The 21,082-nt window shown below is 41.3% G+C and overlaps 1 protein-coding gene across 1 annotated transcript in view; it reads left to right on the forward strand.

Annotated features, from left to right (window-relative positions):
* nell2a (neural EGFL like 2a) overlaps positions 1–21,082 on the forward strand; it is a 187,781-nt gene that overhangs the window by 4,900 nt on the left and 161,799 nt on the right. The window contains exon 3 of the mRNA XM_088340362.1: positions 20,611–20,761. Within this exon, the coding sequence (XP_088196488.1) occupies positions 20,611–20,761 (151 nt within the window). The remainder of the gene's footprint in view (positions 1–20,610; positions 20,762–21,082) is intronic.

Genomic DNA, 21,082 nt, shown 5'->3' on the forward strand with positions numbered 1-21,082 from the left:
TGCCTTAAGGGAAGGCTGATGCTGACTGGAGGCAAAGAGAGGACCCTTGACTGTAGTTTCTTTACCTATGTGCATAGTTTGTGGTGTTATTGTGGGAGAGATATCCAAAATGTCCAATGAGTTTCATTCCTCTCTTGTGGATAAAGCACTTGTCATTTAATTACATTGCAATGTTTATTAGTGCTGACTAACAAGATTGAATACGGTTACTATTACTCAATTAGAAAGACAATTTACCAAGGTTAGGCTCTAGTGGTGAATTATTATGCACTGTCACTGTAATGGTTTCTTTTCTGGGGTAAGGTCTTCACGAAGGTGATTAAGGTTATTATCGTTAGTGAAAATAAACTTATGTTCATTTCAAGTTTTCTAAATTTGGCTGGAACACATCTTCTTTTTATGCTTGTCTTTTTGTGTGGGATGAGGTGTATGCAAAGCGTCGTTAGTTTTAATGGCAAAGAATTGTGTAGCTTCTGTTGTTTTTTTCCCCCATTACTCAATTAAAACTCAATTATCATTACGTTTCCAAATCTTAATCATACCAAATAAATCAATCAAGTACCTTTTGGATTGGAAATTCACCACATACACAGAATTTTAGCTTCTCAACAGGAAATATTCATAGATTTCTATGACATAAGACAAGATAATTTTGCGTTGAATAGTAATAAAATGATGAAATGAAACCTCATTTAGCACAATTTCCATTTTTTGTGATCAAACCTACATGATCTTTAAACATTAACAGCTGGAAACCTTTAACATGCAATTTCACTGTTTTTTGAGGTTTCAGAAATTTTACCATTTGCTGAAATGCTGATTTTAAATAATTGTCACGATTGCCCATAGCCCTCACCTGTTCCCGCTCGTTTGGCACCAGCTGCTGCTCGTTGCCTGATTGGCTCCACTGCTATTTAAACTCAGTGCTCTCATTCACTCCTTGTCAGTCTATCAGCGAACATCTGCACTTGCAAGACAAGCATTTTAAATCCATCCGGTATCCTGCTCGTGTATCCAGTATCCGGTATCGATCCCGTCCGTCCCGTCCTGTCCGGTATCTTCCTTGTGCATACTGTATTCGGTATCAATCCCGTCTGTCCCGTCCTGTCTGGTATCCCGCTCGTGTATCCAGCATCCGGTATCGATCCCGCCTGTCCTGTATCCTGCTTGTGCATCCGGTATCGATCCCGGCTGTCCCGTCCTGTCCGGATTCTTGCTCGTGTATCCGGTATCGATCCCGTCTGTCCTGTCCTGCCTGGTATCTTGCTCTTGCATCCTGTATCGGGTATCGATCCCGTCCTGTCCGGTATCTGCTCGTGTATCCTGCACCTGGTATCAATCCCGTTTGTCCTGTCCGGTTTCGATCTCGTCTGCCCCTGGCTTCCTGATTTCCCGCGTCTGACTTCTCTGTCTCACTTCGTCTGCCCAGCGATCGCTGAATCGCTGGCGTTGTGTTCTCGCGCATGAATGCCCTGTTTCCGTAAAGTAAAGCTTGTTGTGAAAATGTTACGCGTTTGGGTCCCTCGTCTGTTCGGGTTCTGACATTAATTTCATTTTTAGAATTCAGGAATTGAAATAAAGGCTTTTTTATTTGATTTTAATGATTGTTTCATCAACGAATAACCACCAGATAAGTCAAACATTAAATAATCATATGTTGCAGACCTTTAATGTATGTTTAGGAGAGTATTTTTTTTTAGAATGTGAACTTTTTACCCAATGGAAAATGTAATTGACGCACAAACAAATATATACTTTTAGTATTTTAACTATGGGGTTTATTTACTTTTCTTACAGAGGTATAGCTATTACTTCAGTGCTATTATTTTTTATTTTTTTTTAACAAAGGCAAACTTCACCAAAATCTCCAGGTACGCTATGCGTACTAAATGTTTTAAAAGAAAATAATTCTTGGCTACTTTTTTTTTTAATCGTTTTTTTGATCAAGGTGTCATGAATATATTTTTTCTATTTTAGGTAGCCATAGCTCAGGAGGTAGTACTTCACAGGAAAAAAATGTAACTCTATTTGTTGTTATTAAAAAGTTATTCTAATAATACTTTCATGCTTTATTGTAACATGGGGAAACATATGCTTAAAATAGTTTCCCTTTTTTTCACATTATCTGATTTTTTTTCTTGAAAAATAAGGAAATAAATAAAATAATTGAGTCATTTCCAGCTCTTTATACTTACCGGTACTTGGGTTTCAGGGGGTGCTAAAATCAATCCCAGCTGACTTCGAGCAGTGGGCAGGTATTACCCTGTACTGGTAGCCAGAAAATCAAAGGTCACACAGTGACAGACGGCGATTCATTTACATACTCATTCCTAATGACAATCTTGAATCACATTGACCTTCCATGCGTGTTTTTTATATGGGGTAGGACACATGTTTACTCGGATAAAACCCACACAGGCACGGGGAGCACATGCAAACTCCAAACAGGGAGGCAGATGTGTTAACCTGTCATCCACCGTGCAACCTGATTTAATAAATACAGTAGAATAAATGAAATAAATACAATTTCTGAGGGACAACAGACAAGGCCTCATCAGATAATGGTTGAAAAACACTGTCTTAGCTCATGTGCAGAGCCGGAGTGGGGCACTTTTCTCAGTCCAGGAGTTTTACACCCAAAGCTTGCCCACTTAGTTATAGAGGACTTTGGATGAATGGAGCAACAGCGAGCTAATATGATGCATTTTCTACAGGAAGAATTGTAGCTACATGTTGACAAGTTAACAGAAAATACTTTACCAACCGTGTAAGAGAGTAGCTGAAAAAAAGCGATCCAACCATTTTCTGAACCGCTTCAAGCTTTTTTATTCCACTTTTGTTTCAAAAGAAACGGCTCGCCTTGTCAAGACCAGAACGGAGACAGGACCCACCACTTGCATTACGTTTCTCTCAGTTTTATTGGAAGAAAGGAAAGGGTTGCACCCACGTTCCGGTGATCGCTGGCCGCGGGAAGCAGGTTGCTCTGAACGCCGGAGTGGGACCTCCGTGGCGAGCAATGACGGTGTCGGGAACAGAAAAAAACGGGTCAGTAGCCGGGACAGGAGAGCAAAAAACGTGGTCAAAACGAGTCGAAAGCCAAGAGAGGAGAGTAGACGAGGTCAGGATCAAAAACGGGTCAAAGCCAGGGAACAGACGGGAGCAGAAACGTGTGAGTCAGGGTTGTAAAAAGCTTGCTTAGAGTGAACTGAGTTTCGCAGACGGACTGTCAAAAGATGACAGATAGATGTGGATTTAAATAGTGACAGGGAGCCAATCAGAGTCCGAGGCAGTTGTCGCCAAAGAGGTGCATCACATCGGTAATTAGGACACGCCTCTTCTTTACACTTTGCACCAACCATATTGAATGGATGCACGGGATATTAAAACAATTAAAAATGTCAAGCCAGTATAGACATAGTATAGACAGTATAGAATATTTACACACGAACCAGGAAGAGGAAGCGGATTTTGTTTCTTCCGGGTGGATGCTGGGTGGTCTCTCACAGTGCCACACACCAGTGGCGGCGGAAAGAAGTACGACAGTAATGTCCTGTACTCGGAAAAACGTGCACACAATACACAATCTAACTTACAGCACTGTCCGGATTTTTTTCGACATCCCGAAAAAACTGTTAGTATCTACCGTTTATCGTAAGTCGATTGTTTGTATGTAGGGGAGTGTCTGTATGGATAAAAGCAACAAAAACAATTTGAAGAGGCTTTGGCAGCTGAAAAAGCAGGCTCTTTTTAGTGAGCGGAGTTGAAACAGCCACTTCTCGAAAAATAAACAGAATTCCCATCACTAGAAACTTAATTGAGCTACCCAGTAAAGGCAGTTTAACTGCTAACTTCTGAAGACACATTGCACAACACACCCAGGAACACACAGTTGACAGGCAAAATCTGCAAGATGACTGAAATAAATGCTAACAGTCCCTTTTGACCCATTTCTTTTTATTTTCCTGGCCTATATGGCTCCATGCTACCTACCACCTTTCTACCCTCCATCATACCTGACTCATATCAAAGAAGAGTAGTGGAAGGCCAAACCAACTTCAAATTTGGGAGGGGAAAATTCCTCCAGATGATGTTGGAGTTGTGCTGAATGTGGACAAATAACTGACTAGAGAATGAATGCATGAGTAAGATTGAAAAATAGATACATGTTTAAATAATTTTTCCTATCCAGCCCAAACTCCACCTTGACATGAGCCGGACCTTCTGGAGGTCTCTTGTTTTCCCAGTTAGTCATTCCAGCATTGCTCATGTGTGTTATATTTCCTTTAGTTTTAGCACTTGCTTTTTATGATAGAAGGGGCCGTGTATGTTGTTGAGTGGGGGCGCACAGTTGTTTAACACACCCCCGCTGATGCGTTTTCAAGTAGCTGTCAGGGCAACAGTGCAGATCTGGACCTTAGGGATGGGCTATGTGGAGAAAGCCCTCAAGCTACAGAACCATGCTCGGCCCCTCCCCAGCGATACAAAACCATCTCAACATTAGCACTGTTCCTCCACCCCCACGTGCTGCTTATGTGTCTATTAAGAGGACAAAGTAAAAGCATAGGAGCCACACCCATTATTTTCTCCCTCCCCCATTGCAAGCCACATGATTATTAACTCGGCGCTGGCTTCAAGCGCGCAGACTGAACTCATTCAAGGTGCAAACATCACAAGAGCATCCTTTGGGCTGTTGTCAAGGATCCTCTGTAGTTGCGTGTCCAAGCGTGCGCACGCTTTAGTGTATGCGTGTCCCTGACGGCTCTCTGAAGCGCTGCAGAAAGGAAGAGACAATTTTATAATAAAAGAGTCCAGTGTGTGTGCGTGTGTGTGCTACAAAGCTTTTTTTTTCCTGATTCAATGCTTCAATGTGTTTGGAAAAGATCATTTGATAGGGATGTTTTCAGCTCTGATGCGAAAAAGAATCTTACCACATTGGCAAATTGCTTTGTTTATTTTAAGTAGATTTTTCCAAATTTAAAATTTCTAAGTTATACTTGAATGTTGCTTCATCTAGCTCGTCTTTTTGTTTATTTATTTATTTATTATGGCAGAAATTATTACCATTAGGCCAGGGAAGCCGACTTCCGAACGGCTTCGAGGAAATTCTGGTCCACCATCCGGCGTCTTAGGGGGGGAAGCAGTGCGCCATCGACACTGTATAGTGACGATGGGGCGCTTCTGGCCTCGACTGGGGACGTTGTGAATCGGTGGGCGGAGTACTTCGAAGACCTCCTCAATCTCACTGACACTGTGTTCCAACCACAGGGGAATCACACTTCTCAGCCTCCCTGGTAAGGTCTATTCAGGGGTACTGGAGAGGAGGGTACACCAGGAGGTCGAATCTCGGATTCAGGAGGAACAGTGTGGTTTTTGTTCTGGCCATAGAACACTAGACCAGCTCTACATACTCTGCAGGATCTTTGAGGGTGCATGGGAGTTTGCCTACATGTGTTTTGTAGACTCTGAGAAGGCATTCGACCGTCTTCCTCGGGAGGCTCTGTGGGGGGTGCTTCGGGAGTATGGGGTACCACACAGTCTTATCCGGGCTGTGTGGTCCCTGTATGCCCGGTGCCAGAGTCTGGTCCGCATTGCCGGCAGTAAGTCGGATTTGTTCCCGGTGAGGGTTGGACTCCGCCAGGGCTGCCCTTTTTCATGATTCTGTTCATAACTTTTATGGACAGAATTTCTAGGCGCAGCCTTGGTGGGGATGGAGTCTGGTTTGGGGGGCCTCAGCTTCGCGTCACTGCTCTTCGCAGATTACGTGGTGATGTTGGCTCCTCGGGCCGTGATCTTCAACTCTTGGTGGAGCGATTCGCACCCGAGTGTGAGGCGGCCGGGATGAGGATAGGCACCTCCAAGTCCGAGACCATGGTACTCAGTCGGAAAAGGGTGGCATTCCCCCTCCGGGTTCGGGATGAGATCTTGCCCCAAGTGGAGGAGTTCAAGTATCTTGGGGTCTTGTTCACGAGTGAGGGTAGGATGGAACGGGAGATCGACAGACGGGTCGGTTGCTGCTTCTGCCGTCATTCGGACCCTGTACCGGTCCGTCGTGGTGAAGAGGGAGCTGAGCCAAAACGCAAAGCTCTCGATATACCGGTCGATCTACTTTTCTACCCTCACCTATGGTCACGAACTTTGGGTTATGACCAAAAGAACACGATACAAGTGGCCGAACTGAGTTTCCTCCGTAGGGTGTCTGGGTTTTCCATTAGAGATGAGATGAGAAGCTCAGTCATCCGGGAGGGACTCTGTGTAGAGCCACTGCTCCTCCGCATTGAGAGGAGCCAGTTGAGGTGGCTCGGGCATCTGATAAGGATGCCTCCTGGACGCCTCCTTTGGGAGGTGCTCCGGGCATGTCCCACGAGTAGGAGGCCCGGGGACGAGCCAGGACAAGCTGGAGAGACTATGTCTCTAGGCTGGCCTTGGAACGCCGCAGGGTCCCGTAGGGTGAGCTGGAGGAGGTGGCTGGGGATAGGGACGTCTGGGCTTCCCTTTTAAGGCTGCTGCCCCTGCGACCCAACCCCGGATAAGCGGAAGATAATGGATGGATGGATATTCATTGTCTGCTTCATATCATCGCTGGTATTTCCAAATGTCAGAACCAGAACAGGAGGAGGACCCAGATGCGTAACTTTTAAAGGAGCTGTACAAAATTTGGCACCACTTTACTCGCTGCCGCCATCTTGTGTGATCATTGCACCTTCTGTCGAACTCCTTATGTTGCACGTGCAAGTGCATGCTTTTATTAGATGCGCTCAGATAAACTATTCTTTTTTCATCTTGGAGTTTGGGTTTGCGTTTGGACTGTACTTAAAACAGGCCTTTTCTTACTTTCACCATTTTCATGTTTCATTAAACATAATAAATACGTGGAATCGAGCATGGAGTTACTTTTTATCCATCTCTGGTCGCCCCCATTCCTCCTACCCAATGTGTTAAGCCCTGAACAGCTTTGGTAAACAAATGAAGATAGGCGTGGTGTAAAAAATATATATAATTGCTCCTTGAACTCAGTTGGGCATTATGACCACATACTTAGTAGTGAAAAAGAAACACTTTTTGAGGACACCTCAAATGAGGCATCTCGCCTCAAAGTAAGAAAAAGTATACTTAAATTGAGCAACATTTTCTGCCCTTGAGATACGTTTTATAAAAAATTTTTGCTGCGTATCGGCTGTTTTGCAGATTGCCGAAACAAAGAATGTAGAGTTTTTTTTTTATTTTTTCCCGATGATATTTAGAGAAGCTTGTCATGCTCTCTGTCTTGTAGCGAGTCCACATTGCCGCTCTACAAATGTTTTTTAATTGTTTGGGAAGGGAGCCACAGCCGAAATAAGAGCACTGAGTAACTTTCCCCCCCTTGTTTCAAAATGTTTTGTTTTCTGCCTAGCTCAATTCCCAAATGCAAACATTGAAATACAAGATGGTGAAACAAATCAGAAACTAAAGAAAAAATCGCTAAAGGATTGTCAACCGTTGCTAATTCACGACATCACTTGTTAATGTAACTGTAAGTGTATTTTTTATTGTATCATTATAGTTGAGTGTGCGTTGACTTATTATTTTTTTTTTTTAATTGATTTTTAAAGTATATATTTAATGGGCACTTGAAAAACAACTAATCATTTATTCTACTTATAATATATTTTATTATTGTCTCACTGAGACCATGTCTAAGCAGGCAATGGTCTTAAACCTCTGTGAAAAAACAATTTATTTTGTTAGACAATAATGGTAAATGCAGCACAGCGGCGCAGTGGTTAGCGCGTGTGTGGCACAGTTCTGAGGTCATGAGATCGAACCTTCCTCTGTGGAGTTTGCATGTTCTCCCTGTGCTTGCGTGGGTTTTCTCCGGGCACTCGGGTTTACTCCCACATTCCAAAAACATGCTTGTCAGGTTAATTGGTCGGTCCAAATTGTCCCTAGGTGTGAATGAGCAAGTGAGTTTTCCATCTCTGTGTGCCCTACGACTAGCTGGCAACCAGTTCAGGGTGTCGCCTGCCCACTGCCCCCAGGATAGCTGGGATCGGATCCAATACTTTGGCGACCCTACTGAGGATAAGCCTTGCAGATAATGGATGGATCAATGAATAATGGTAAATTGGCTTTAAAAGTCCTTAAAAAGTGCTTGAATTCGGCTATGAAAAAAGGTCAAAGAACCCTGAATATACGTAATATTCACATATCTCATCTCATTTCATTAGCTGCACCGCTTATCCTCAGTAGGGTCGCGGGGGTGCTGGAGCCCATCCCAGCAATCATTGGGCAGTGGGCAGGGGACACCCTAAACTGGTTGCCAGCCAATCGCAGGGCACACGGGGACAGACAACTCACTCGCTCAGTCACACCTAGGGACAATTTGGACCGGCCAATTCACCTGAAATGCATGTCTTTGGAATGTGGGAGGAAACCGGAGTGCCCGGAGGAAACCCACGCAAGCACGGGGAGAACATACAAACTCCACACATGACCTCAGAACTGTGCCGCACATGCGCTAACCACTGCGCCGCCGTGCTGCCCATATTCACATATACCCTTGGTAATTTTTACTAAATCCTGAGTATATTTTGTGGTGGACCTAATTCAGGGGTCGGGCACCTTTTTAACTCAAAGAGCTATAGAAGAAAAATGTTTTTTTTTCTTTTTTTTTTTTGAGAGATATTTCTGCAAGACAAAATTGAACAAAACCACCTAACCCGCTCTCCAGACAAATGCTAATTATTCAGCGCATTTTATTTCACTGGGTGACATTTAATGATTTACTAAAACAAATGAAATAATAATGCCAGTGCATGTGTCCCATATCAATATACTGTACATACATCATAGGCGCCGCCGCGAGCGGCAGCCTTTCCAGCGGCAGCCTTTCCAGCGGCTCCATGTTATTTCGCTCTTTTTTGTGATTTATTGTTTTAAGTGTCTGCTCCTATCTTCCCGTTTGACAACTACACTTTGGATTACTTTCTATCCTATTGTTATGGGTTTTATTGCACAAAAATGTGTTCATTCAAGGAATCAACTCCTTGCCCTGAAGAATTCTCATGCCGGCGTGATGAGGGGGCCCTATCGTGGGTGCAGAGCCGAAGCTAAGGCTAAGCGGCTGGCGGCGTTATAAGTCTTTGGTACTGTCCGTAATCATGGTAAATGTGAACTCTCTGCCAAATAAGACCGATGAACTGGCTGTGCTGGTGAAAAACATCAAAGCGTACAGGGAGTCCAGTGTGCTGTGTTTTATCTATCTATCTATCCAAACTTTAGTTGGGACTGTACCCTATATATACTGGACTGAACTTTGCTTAATCCAGTGGGGTCTCTGCTTCGTAATTGCAAAGTTAGGCATTGCAAAAATTGTAATTAAAACGAAGCAGAAAATGTATGTATCACTTTTATTTTAATAATGAAAATAACCATATGTGTCTCACGGGCTATAGGTTCCCAAACCCCGCACTAGGCCATTATGGCTTCAGGGTTGATGGTTGAAATTCCATCCTCTTGTTTCAAGGAAATATAGCGCTCCCTTAACTGCCGCTGCCCCCTTTGTTCACTGCTCCCTAAAGTTAGCCAACCTTTCCAAACTGCTCTGTGACATTACGCACCGCAGCCTGAGGTCAAAGTCTGTTTAGCCGGCTGCCCTGGGAGGCAAGACTAATCATGCATTCTGGTGACCGCCGCGCACCAGCATTACCCCGTCCTCCGGGGCGCCGGCGCAGCCGGGCCGGCCCAGTGTCAAGCTTTTGTGTGTGACGCGTGTGTGAATGTCAAGCCAGGCGGCCGTCGAGGAAAGCCATAGCGCAGCTCGACTAAGAATTGCTGGCCCAAGCAATCCTGGAGGTGCCCTTTCTTGTGTTTAGAGTTCGTTTCAAGGAAAGTCAAGGCACAGCAGGGGCAGGTCGTACCATCGGATGTGGATCTGTTCTAAACATGTGCTTGATTGTGTGACCTCCTTGCACAAGCTCCGGCTAGCCAAATCTTTATCCACACCTGTGTTCTCGTTGGGTAAAATGAATGGTTTTGAGCGGGGTGCGGGTGGAGTAGATGATCATTACTCTAATCCCTCTGGAGAGATGTTCCCCAGCCGAACCCTCCCACTCGCATCATCGCCTTTTGCTCAGGCTGACACATAAAACATGATGTTTGAAATACACGGTTATTTTTAGAATGAACGGCATTACACAATAAAGACTGCACTCGGCCGGGTTCATTAAAGTGATGCGTTCGCAACTGCCGTTTGGATTGTCGATGTTCTCCCCGAACCCTCTTGGCCTCTTTAAGTGCATTTTGCTGGCTTGAAAGAGAGGGTGGTCTTGAAAATTATAACGTCCGTCTTTAAAAGTCAAGGATAGTATTTTTACTACACAAAATTACTAGGTCACTTTTAAGTATTGATTTATTAATGGAGAAGAGCAATAAACACCAACCACACTGCAAAAAATGTGCACATGCAGATATTTTGCTCATTTCTAATATCTGATTATATTTTCATTTTCCTCATAAAATAAACTGTTTTTGGACTTATTTTTAGCAATTTATTTTAAATGAGTTCTTTTTTAAATTAAAAAAAAATAGTTTAACAAAAATAAACAATAAAGTTATACTTTTTTCCAGTATTGTCTTCATAGTTAAAAAACAATTCTTGAAATGCATTTGTTAAGTAAGTAAAATAAGAATAAAACGAGAAAAATTAGCTTGGTGTTTTTCTGCAAGACCTTGTTTGGTGTGAAATGGTAAATTGTTTGATATAATATAATTGGTGTCACACAATTGTTAATTATTCACAAAGGTCTGTTGTTGTGGAGAATCTGTACTTTCTGATCAAGTAGCTAAAATGCATGAAATTATATTTTTTAAAATGTAAAAATCTGCTTAGCTGGTATATAACGTTGGTAACTACTTTTGCTTGAAAATGACATTTTCACATACATTTTGTCCCTCTGGATAATTATTTCGATCATTTTAAGCAGCATTTCTTTCTTAAACTAAAAAAACAACATAAAATTTTTTGTAAAAAATCCACTGCCAAATCATTCTGACATACTGCATTACGGTGCGGCATGCTGGCTGCACGGCAGCAGACAGGAAAACACTTCAGAGGGTCATCAACACAGCCCAGAGAATCTTTAGTTGCTCTCTGCCCAGTCTGGAGGATATTGCTTGCTCTCGCTACCTCAGCAGAGCAGAAAACATCATCAAGGACTCTTCTTACCCCGGGCACCACCTCTTTGACCTGCTGCCTTCCGGCAGACGCTACCGGTGACACGAAACAAAAACAAACAGACTCTGAGACAGTTTCTTCCCCAGAGCCATCATCACCCTAAAAACACACTGCACAAAAAACTGAAACTCTTGCAAACACACTACCTCATACAGATGTAAAATTGTATTCATGCCTATGCTTACTTTGCACAATGTTGCCTATTTTGCACTACCGCATATTGCACTATCCCAAAACTGTTTGTAAATATCTTCTGCTTCTACACGCCCACACTTTCTTGTGTAAATATCGTGTAAATTATCGTATTTTTTTAATTCTCTCATTAAAATGTGAACCTGGAGTGCCACGTCCAATTTTGTAGTCACAATGTGTTCAACCTATTTTGTAACAATGATAATAAAGGTATATTGTATTGTAATTGTGTTGTATTGTATTGTATTGTATTCTATTCTATTCTATTCTATTCTATTCTATTCTATTCTATTCTATTCTATTCTATTCTATTTAGTTGCTTTTTGATGAAACAGCTGCCCAACATAATGAATGGTACATGTGACTTTTTGAACTAAATCTAGATAAAAGCATAGCCTTATATTCTCACAGTTAACAATAGATGTGGATTCCCTCTCTTCTTTTTACATTTCTGGTGGTGAGCTTAAATATGTTTTCATTGAAAGTGTTTCTTGGCTGAAACGAAATTGAGAAAAAATTGGTTCGACAATGGCTACGTTCAAAAATTTCAACTGTAGTTCGTAATGGATTAATTTCAAAAAACAAAGCTGGGTTGCCCAAAAATGGACAATCCAATCGGGAAATTCTTAATGATCAGTCCAAACCTGTAATATAACTTATATGCAAATGTATTGGTTTCCTCAAACGTTTGTATTGGATTACAAATGTAAACCTTATCTTCCCATTTGGGACAGCAAACTCCTCCCGAAAAAGTGCTAAGATTGATTCTCTCCGTCTCTTTAGTACAAAGCCTCTGTGCTGTAAATAGCCATAGAGGCGGCAGCAATGTGTGAGAAAGGGATTGTTGCAAAGCCCGGTGTATCTGGACTCGCAAGCTGTGCTGCGGGGCACCTGCTCTAAATGCTAAATGTGAGTGCAGGCGCCTGACCCAGCGTTGCTAACGTGCTTCTGCAGGGATGCAAGGATGGCAAGCTTAGGTACTTTTGACAAAATAATACCGCATAACTTGGGATTGGAAGTTTTGCAAACGGAAGGAAATTGCTTCCCAGTGTAACTATTAAAGGACCCTAGAGCCATATGTTAATGCCATAATCTAAAGTCAACCTTGCTTACAGTAAATCTGAGACTATGGTTTAGCTTGTACAACCTTGTACCAATAGCCTGTATTGTAAACAGAAGTGCAATGTAATCTTACTGGAAAAGGTTATTTCCAAGCGGTAGTATTGCTCCACAGAAGGCTTGTAAAGAGGCAGGTGGCTGCGCCGTTTAAACCCCTGCCAATAGATAAACAATGCTGTCCTCAGTAGAGACCCATTGATCAGGCACCATTGCTGTACTGACTGTACCGACAGGAGGCTGCAAATAAAAACGGACAAAGCTCCTCTTCATTATTCCTGGTCAAAACCACAAAATTGTTTCAGATTGGATCACCGAAAAGAAGCTAAAAGCTAATGACCGAAGCAAATTTATGTAGAACAACAAAATCCCTCCATCCGTTTTCCTTCCTGCTATTCTCGTTCAGGTTCAGAGTCCTGGCTGACTCAAAGGCAGACCGATCGCCAATCAATCACAGGACAACAGAGATTGATTAGCTCATTGATTGGGTTTAGCTTTGTGATGCGCTTTGCTATGCTACCAATTAAGGCCTTTGATGAGGGTCTATTATCTTATGATTCTGGGCATGGTGCCCAGATACAGCGGTCCAAGATTCCATGAGTTCCCCTTACATGCATTTTGTTACGACTGTCCACAGCTCCTTTGTTCACTCTCATCAAACATCATGAAAACGCTTTCACCCGTTGACCCTGTTAACTCCCTTGTCATGCACCCCCCCTTCCCGACCACTACTTCCCCGCTTTCCTTCTCAACCTGCTTATGAGAGTCATCAACTCATTGATCAAAGGCTGGTGGCTGCCAATCTGAGGAACCGCCCAATGCTCATGGTTCCTCCCCGCCATCCCCCCTATCACTTCCCCGGTTGCCTCATCAACCTTCACACCGCACAGACCCGCCCTGACACCTGCTCACGCTGTGCTTGGTTCTCTCATGTCAGCCGGCCTCAAGGCTTGCTAAACACGTGGTGCGGCGACACGCTGAACGAAGCATATTGGCTCACTTGGTCTGACCTTTTGGCGAGTTTCTGAAAGAGTGTAAAACCGTTGAGATATAGACACGAAGTCATCCATTTTTCACGTTTGGGGCAAATTCTCTGTGATTTGCATAGAGCTTTTAAGCAGGCTGTTTTGACGCAGCAAATTATTGCCAAGCCAAACTCCGGTTGCAGTAGCTGGACCATCTGTCCTACTGTAGCCAATGACACTTGAATGACACTGAACTGGAAATATAACTACATAAACTTGTGGTTAAGAAGAACTTCCATCTCTTTTCCTTATCAGTTGGTGAGAATATAAGGTTTTAGGCTAAATTTTGCATTGTCATTTATAGACTTGATTTACTCTTAAAATTGATGCCAAGAATTCGGTTGTGTTTAGCTCATCCAAAGTGGTCCAAATTTAGTTCTAAATTAGTCGTTTGTGTTTACTTCAGCCAATATGGTCTAAATTTAGTCCCCCAAAAGTAATTTCAATGTCTTGAAAAGTAGTTTTTCAACTTTCATTTTCAATATCTGTAGCAAAGTCCAGTCTAAAAAAGGGGCCGACCTTTAACTGTGGAGGCAGGATGCGTCTCCCCTGATGTATGGTATCACTTTCTACGATGACAAGTAATATATTGTATTATAACAGCCAGAACTTTACAAGCAACTATAAATGTTGACATCAAAAAGTTTTTCCCTAGTGGATGATCTGCACAGCATGCACTTACTCTTACCCAAGTAATTATTGATGGCTTTTTACTTCTACTTGAGTCATATTTTTCTGAAGTAACAGTACTTTTCTTTAATACAGTTCGGAGCTGCAGTTCGCTGCTGAAGTTATATTATTCAAATTTATCTATCATAAATAACATGCTTACCAAACTATCCCTTTACCTCCAAACCACAAAATTGTCAGAAATGTTCATTCTCTGTGTCACGGTAGAAGAATTGCCGCTTCCTTTTTCCACCTCTAAGTATGTTACGTCAGACGTCATTTCTGCTTCTCGCCAATAGCTTACAATCTTGCCAAACGTTCTTTTTGCTTTTCAGCCAAATATTTAGCAATTTGAGTCTTGTAATCTGCAAAAAAATAGTTTACTTTCAGTGCTGTTCCACCCAGTTTCATTTTGCTGCACTTCGCCAAAATGCGTACTTTGTTCATTCGGACGCTGCACTCCGAATTGCACACTTGACCCAAAGCTGTGTACTTCAGCCGAAACGCACACTCTGGCACTGAAGTAAAGCTTCGCGTTTACTTCGGGCCAAGTCCTTCAAATTAAGTTTATCGGTTAGGGTCAGGTGGGTTCGGGCTCATATACCCGCAGCCAGGATCAGGTCGGCTTGAATTTTTTTAGACCCGATCTTACCTCTACATTAAATACTACTGTCTAACTAACATCATCTGCAAAAACAGTGTTGCAATGCTAAGGCCGCCAAACCGTAACCCTTGTACATGCCTCAACTGCACCTAGAAAAGGTTTTGAACATAAGCAATGCCAAAAGGCAGCTTAAGTGGAGTCTGATATCTAACGAAATACAATTGTAAGAGAAAATGAGGCTTTTCTCTTGTGCATTGAGCGCTAGTTAAAGTGGCTTGGGCATCTGGTAGGGCAGTCGCCTGGATGCCCCACTGGCATGAGGACCCGGGGACGCGCTGTAAATACTACGTCTCTCGGCTTGCCTGAGAATGGTTCGGGATCCCGCTGAATGAAAAGGCTGGGTACAGGGATGTCTGGGCTTCCCTGCTTTGGCTGCTTCCCCCGCGATCCAATTCTTGATAAGAAAATGGAGGAAAAAGGTCATACTGTGCCTGTCACGGATCCTGTGAAATTCCTGATTTGACAGAAAGGGTTATAGGAATTTGGTCCTGTGTGTTTGAAATTTTTACCGTATTTGTGCTAATAAGCACCAGTCACCATCTGCAAGCTTTGATGCGAGCTTCTTTGAGCTCCGTGGCATCTTGCATGCATCTCGTGGCTGCAAGCGAAGCCGTTGATGTGATGGCTTCCGAGAAACGCCATCATTTATTGATGTCTCCATTAAAGTAGCATAGAAGTCGGAATAGATTTGGGCGCTGGTGGGAGGAGCAGCCTCCGATCTTACTGTGCTCAAAGAAAGACCTGCCGACGGTAGAACCGCAACCTCTTTGACTTGTTCTCTTCAATCGCTTTTGGACAATGAAATTACTCAAGCCAGTAAACTATTTGCTAAAGCGCATGAAGTATTTACTTAAGCTATGACATTTTTTTCACTAATACAAATGGATTTCTTAAAATCAGTTGGGGATTGATTTTTCATTTATAAATTTATATTCTTCAACAGTTACGATCAAGAGGCTGTCAAATATTCATAGCTGGTGAAATCCCCATAGAAAAATGCATTCGATGGCATATTTTTACGTCTTTCTAAGTCATTTCAAGTAAATCTGAGCAACGCTTTGTCACGTGTCAGATGCAATAATATATTTTTGATAATTACTTTTTCTTTTGGTTCAATAATAGATCAAAGGCATTAAGTTTGAATAACCCCCCGGCTGCAGGGTTTCTGTTGCAAGCTGACACTGCCACTCTTTGACAGGGAGTCACGCGAGCTCACGTGACTGTATCTCTGGAAGACAGTAGCTGCGACAAACTGCAACATACGTGCACTGTGCTTTACATTAAAATGTATAAAAGAAGATAAATATCATAGTTGGCGTGCAAAGACGTTTTGAGGGGACTTAGGGATGGGAAAAAATGGTGCTTTTGCGCTCATGTAATTTCTTTCTAAAAGGGTCAATTTAACAGTACAAAAATATAAAATTCATTAGTCACTTTGTAATTTGATTAATATCTGTAAAATTCTCGTAACATGTTATTATTTTTATATTTATAGGAAAGGTTATTTTGTCAATATATGCAAATGGCGATGGGAGTCCATGCTACAAGAATTTTAGGTTTTCCCGAGTAAGCGCCGTAAAAATATTTTCTTGCAGAAAAAACAGCATGGCACCCCCTTTGACCATCAACACTTTTTACTCACTGCCTGGAAAAATTCAGCTTCAGCAATTTTATCATCTTATATATGAAATAATTTATAAAATATACAGAGAGTTGGGAAAAGGGTAAATTCAAGACCCTGTCTAAATGTACTGGAAGCTAGAGCGCTTGTTGGTGATAGGAATGAGTAGAGAGGTGTTGTAAAATGATAGTGGGATGTTTAGACGCGTTCTAAGGGATGGGCAGGGCACCCGTATGATGCGGCAGGGGTAAACCTGTGAAAGCTGGCAGGCACTGCTGTTGAACAGAAGAGTGTGTTGTGTCACCCTGACCCGAGTGACATGGCCGCTTACTTGTGTCCCGTTTCATCTGGAAGGACGAAAGCATGACCAACTTGGGTGCCGAGGTGCTTAACTTGTTTGGGTGTTTGGGCATTTGGGTTGGCCATAGTCCAAACATTTTTTTGTGGGTTTTTTGGTAATTTTTTCACCTTTTTTATTTTCTCTGTTTTTGCATGTGTTTGCCTTGCTGTCGGTCACCCCTCTCGAGGGATATGACCAGGGTAGATAGATAGATAATCATATATTACTGACCTCACTAAACGTGTTTTAAAAAAGTACAAATGGAAAGCCATGTGTTAAGTTTGGCAGTTGAACCCAAATGTGGACACACGAGCAGCATTGACAGTTTTATTTGGGGGAAAATAGGAGTTAAACGAAAAAGTCCTCTGCACAGGGAGAAAGAGGCAGATGGTCACAAATCAAAGCACAGTTCGGACAACTCAAGGCTGGCTGGAGGAAAAATGGCAGTCTTTTGGGAGCATGACGGAGGCGACAAGGAGTAGAAACTTCGGCAGGCAGGAAATGCTTGAAGCGCAACGATCTGACAAACAAGATTGCCAGCGCAGTCCCTGATAAGCAAGGAATGTGGACAATGGGCTGCAGGTGTGGTGATTCTTCAGAACCCCCTGAAGAAAGGTGATTTGCTGGATCATGACACCTTTTGGAGAAATGGCAGACAGGTGGTCAAGCACCACTCACCCTCTATCTGCACACCCTTGCATTTCATCAGTGTCTGAAACTCGTGACAAAAAGTTACCGGACACCAGTGCAGACAACTCTAAAAAGTTGCCTGACCAGTCATAAAGTTGTCTGCCCCATTTTTCCTAACTTGAAACACAACAAGACGAAGAATCGCACAAAAAAAAACAAAAAACATCTTTAAGTATTAAGGATTGATAATCAGAATTTATTACAGAACAACACTTTAAAATTAAGTTTATTATAAATAACTTATAATATTCATTGCATGTATATGACATCGCTGTTTTCCATCTGCCATCAGTATGTACCTTTATTAACTCATCTTCATTCATGCAATATTTGCGTTGCGTCATCTGCTACAAGCCACGAGAACTCCTCCTTCCACGATGCTTTTAATGCACGTTTACATTTTGTAGCGTCATAAATTTTGATATCTTCTTTCGAATCTTTCTTCTGGGGCTGAGGTTTTGGCTTGATTCCTAACCACTTATCCATTTTTCTTGTGTTCTCTGTGCATCTACTTTGGTAAATGATATGCAAATGCGCGGCCTTATAACGCTCGGGAAAGTCCGAAAGCACGAAGTTATCCGACGCGGGCTTCTGATCGGCTGCCGAATATGCAGAATTGCTAAACGAACCGAAATTCCGAAACTTCCAAACCAAACGAAGATTTCGAAATCAGAATAAAGCAAACGTTTGATTTGAAAAAAACAAAAACAAAAAAACTTTCGATTTTTTTTTCCTTGAAAAAGTGTCGGCCACCCGGGCGGAGACGTTTGTGTAAGTTGTACGCCCGACGTAAAAGATGCATGCCCCAAACAAATTGTTTTTAGTCATCAAGTGAAAGTCTTATATAATATCGCTGCAGTCAGTCAAGAATCACTTTAGGATTGTGTTTTGTTGTTTTTATATATTCAGTTGAAAAAGTGAAAAGAATAGCAAGTTAGAGTGCCATAAACAGACTTTTGTTCTAAGACAGACAGTCATGATTGCTTGCAAAGCACCCTTAGGGAATTACAAGTAAACTGTTTAAGAAGTCACCAGCAAGAGGATAAAAAAATTTGGAATGTATACTGATATGTGCTACTGCAGCAGAATGTCGTCAACTAATTAGAATTTTTTACTGTCTTGACTGCAAAAGGCTGAACATTTACTTGCACACGAATAAACTGCCCACTGGCCAATCTCGTTATCTCTCTCCATTAAATCTAGGGAACTACTCTTTCTTATTTTCTGCTTGACCTGTAAAGTGAGCAACTTGTTCTTGCAAAGTTAAAGCCCCTTTGGAAATTTCCGGTTGATATCTGTGCCCTGCTATGTTCAGTGTGAAAATGGCCTTAAAAGCCACATGTGGATTGGAAGCAGTAGTTTACTCGCTTCTGTATTATATTAAATTACCTTGGGTTTAGTCCAAATATCACAGCTCATATTTGCCAGATAGTGAGGTCTTGTTTCTAGTACCATGTTCAACCTGATTTTTTTTTTTTTCATGTTCAACATTGCCTACACTGACTGGTATTGTCTAGTCTTAATTGAATGTTTGGCCTCTGAGACTGACATAAATCTGTGTGTGTGTTTTTTTTTTAATTGTGTGAAAGCTGGTTTGTATCATTTTATTAAATGATGACCAGTCTAAGGTGACATCTGTATGACAACTATCTAATGGGACAGACTTCCACTCAATGAAGAAGAGTTCACTCCCAAATATAAAATTTTACCCCACTAGAAGACCATTTTTCTCATTTTAAGCCTACTCTATTTCTGTTGTTGCAAGACATTTTATTTTATTTGTTTACACGACCTAAGACAATTTGAATTCAATTTGTGGATCCATTTTGTCATTTAAAGTATTTTCTTTGCAAGTTGCGTACAAAGTACTTCTTAAAATGACATCGATTAGCCACAATCTCCTAGGTTTTATAATTTTGCCTTGTTTAAGCACAATTATAAACATTTTATTAGAAAACATATAAAATATTAAAAAAAAAAGAAAATTGGGCAATTCTTACTAAAATAACACTTAGAATATGAAACATTTCCTGGCAATGGTGTAAAAGTTCATTTTCTTTACCAGTGTACACTGTAAAAATAAATATAATTCTTACACAACTGGCAGAGAAAAATATAACTATAAAATCAAAATATCAAAACATTATTTTTATTTTATTTCATTTTAAACTTTCATTTAGAAGATTTATCGGTACTGTTTTCAGAATGCCTGGTCAGTCGATAGATAATTGATCTAATTTCGAGTATTATTTTTATCATGTTTTTGAAAAATACTAAAACATGTTTGGCAGAGAATGTTCCTTATTTTAAGTATTATTGTTTTATTTAAATTTATTTATCACATGCCCTGTGACTGGCTGGCAACCAGTTCAGGGTGTCCCCTGCCTGAAGATGGCCCTACTGAGGATAAGTGGTGCAGATGATGGATGGATGGATATTTTTCACATGAAATAACAACATGATAGTTAAAACATTGTTACATGATATATCAGATGACATATTTGCCATAAATATAAATATTACCAATTAATTAAAAAATATCTACCCTACTTCCTTTTATCATTTTAAGTACAGTTTTTACTATTTTCACTATAATTTATTTTGTTTATCAAATAAAAAGAGAAAGTAAAATCATAAAATAAGCAAGATAAAACACAAAAAATTGAAAATATTTGTAAAATCATCCACCACTTGCACGATAAGACATTTTTTCTTAATTTAAGTATAAAATTGGCTGTTTGTCTTTCGTCTTGAAATGATGAGCTATTGCAAAAATGACCACAATCTTCTGCCAATGGACTAATAACTTGTTTTTTGTTTATTTATTTTTTTAATGAAATTAGAAATATAAGATGCAAAATGAAAAAAAAAAACTGTCAGCCACCATACAAAACAATTTAGTTCATTTCACGCATAGCATTTCTTTTTCTTATTAAGAAAAAAACAATTGTGGATATCGCAAAATAACCAAAACAATTTCTGTCAATGAAATGAGAATTTTATTTTTTTGCTGTGTAATAGAATTAGACTGATGGATGTCTAACGTTTCTAAACCTTAACTAATTATTTTTTCCGATTTAGGGTCTTCCCGGGAAGTGAAAGCTGCCGCTGAGGTCTCAGAGCAAATTGTCCGCAAGCTGAGAGGCAAGAACGAGTTTAGCATACTGGCAACCCTCAAGCAAGACAGCCTCAACTCGGGGGTGATCCTATCCATTCATCAGTCGGAAAACAGGTTAGAATTCTCTGTTCGCAATCCGTGTCTCAATGCTGCGCTCAATTGCGCAGTTTCTTGAGAAATTGCCACAAAAACACGACTGATGAGTCAGCATAATCACCATATATTGATCGAAGCGTTAATATCCTCATTTACCAGCCCTTTTCCGATGTTTTACAAGGCAGGAGGGTAAACAGAACAAATCATCCAGTAGCCTAATGTATTATTCACAGTCCGCCAACGAGCCAAACGCAGGGCCCGTGATCGTGCGCGGAAAGCTGATGAGACCTTAACCGCAGTTAGTGGCCTGATGTTTCCTATTAGTTTGAGCGAGCTGAG

This window comes from Urocampus carinirostris, chromosome 7 (assembly GCF_059441175.1).
Source record: "Urocampus carinirostris isolate Australia breed hairy pipefish chromosome 7, RoL_Ucar_1.0, whole genome shotgun sequence".
Classification (NCBI taxonomy): Eukaryota; Metazoa; Chordata; class Actinopteri; order Syngnathiformes; family Syngnathidae; genus Urocampus; species Urocampus carinirostris.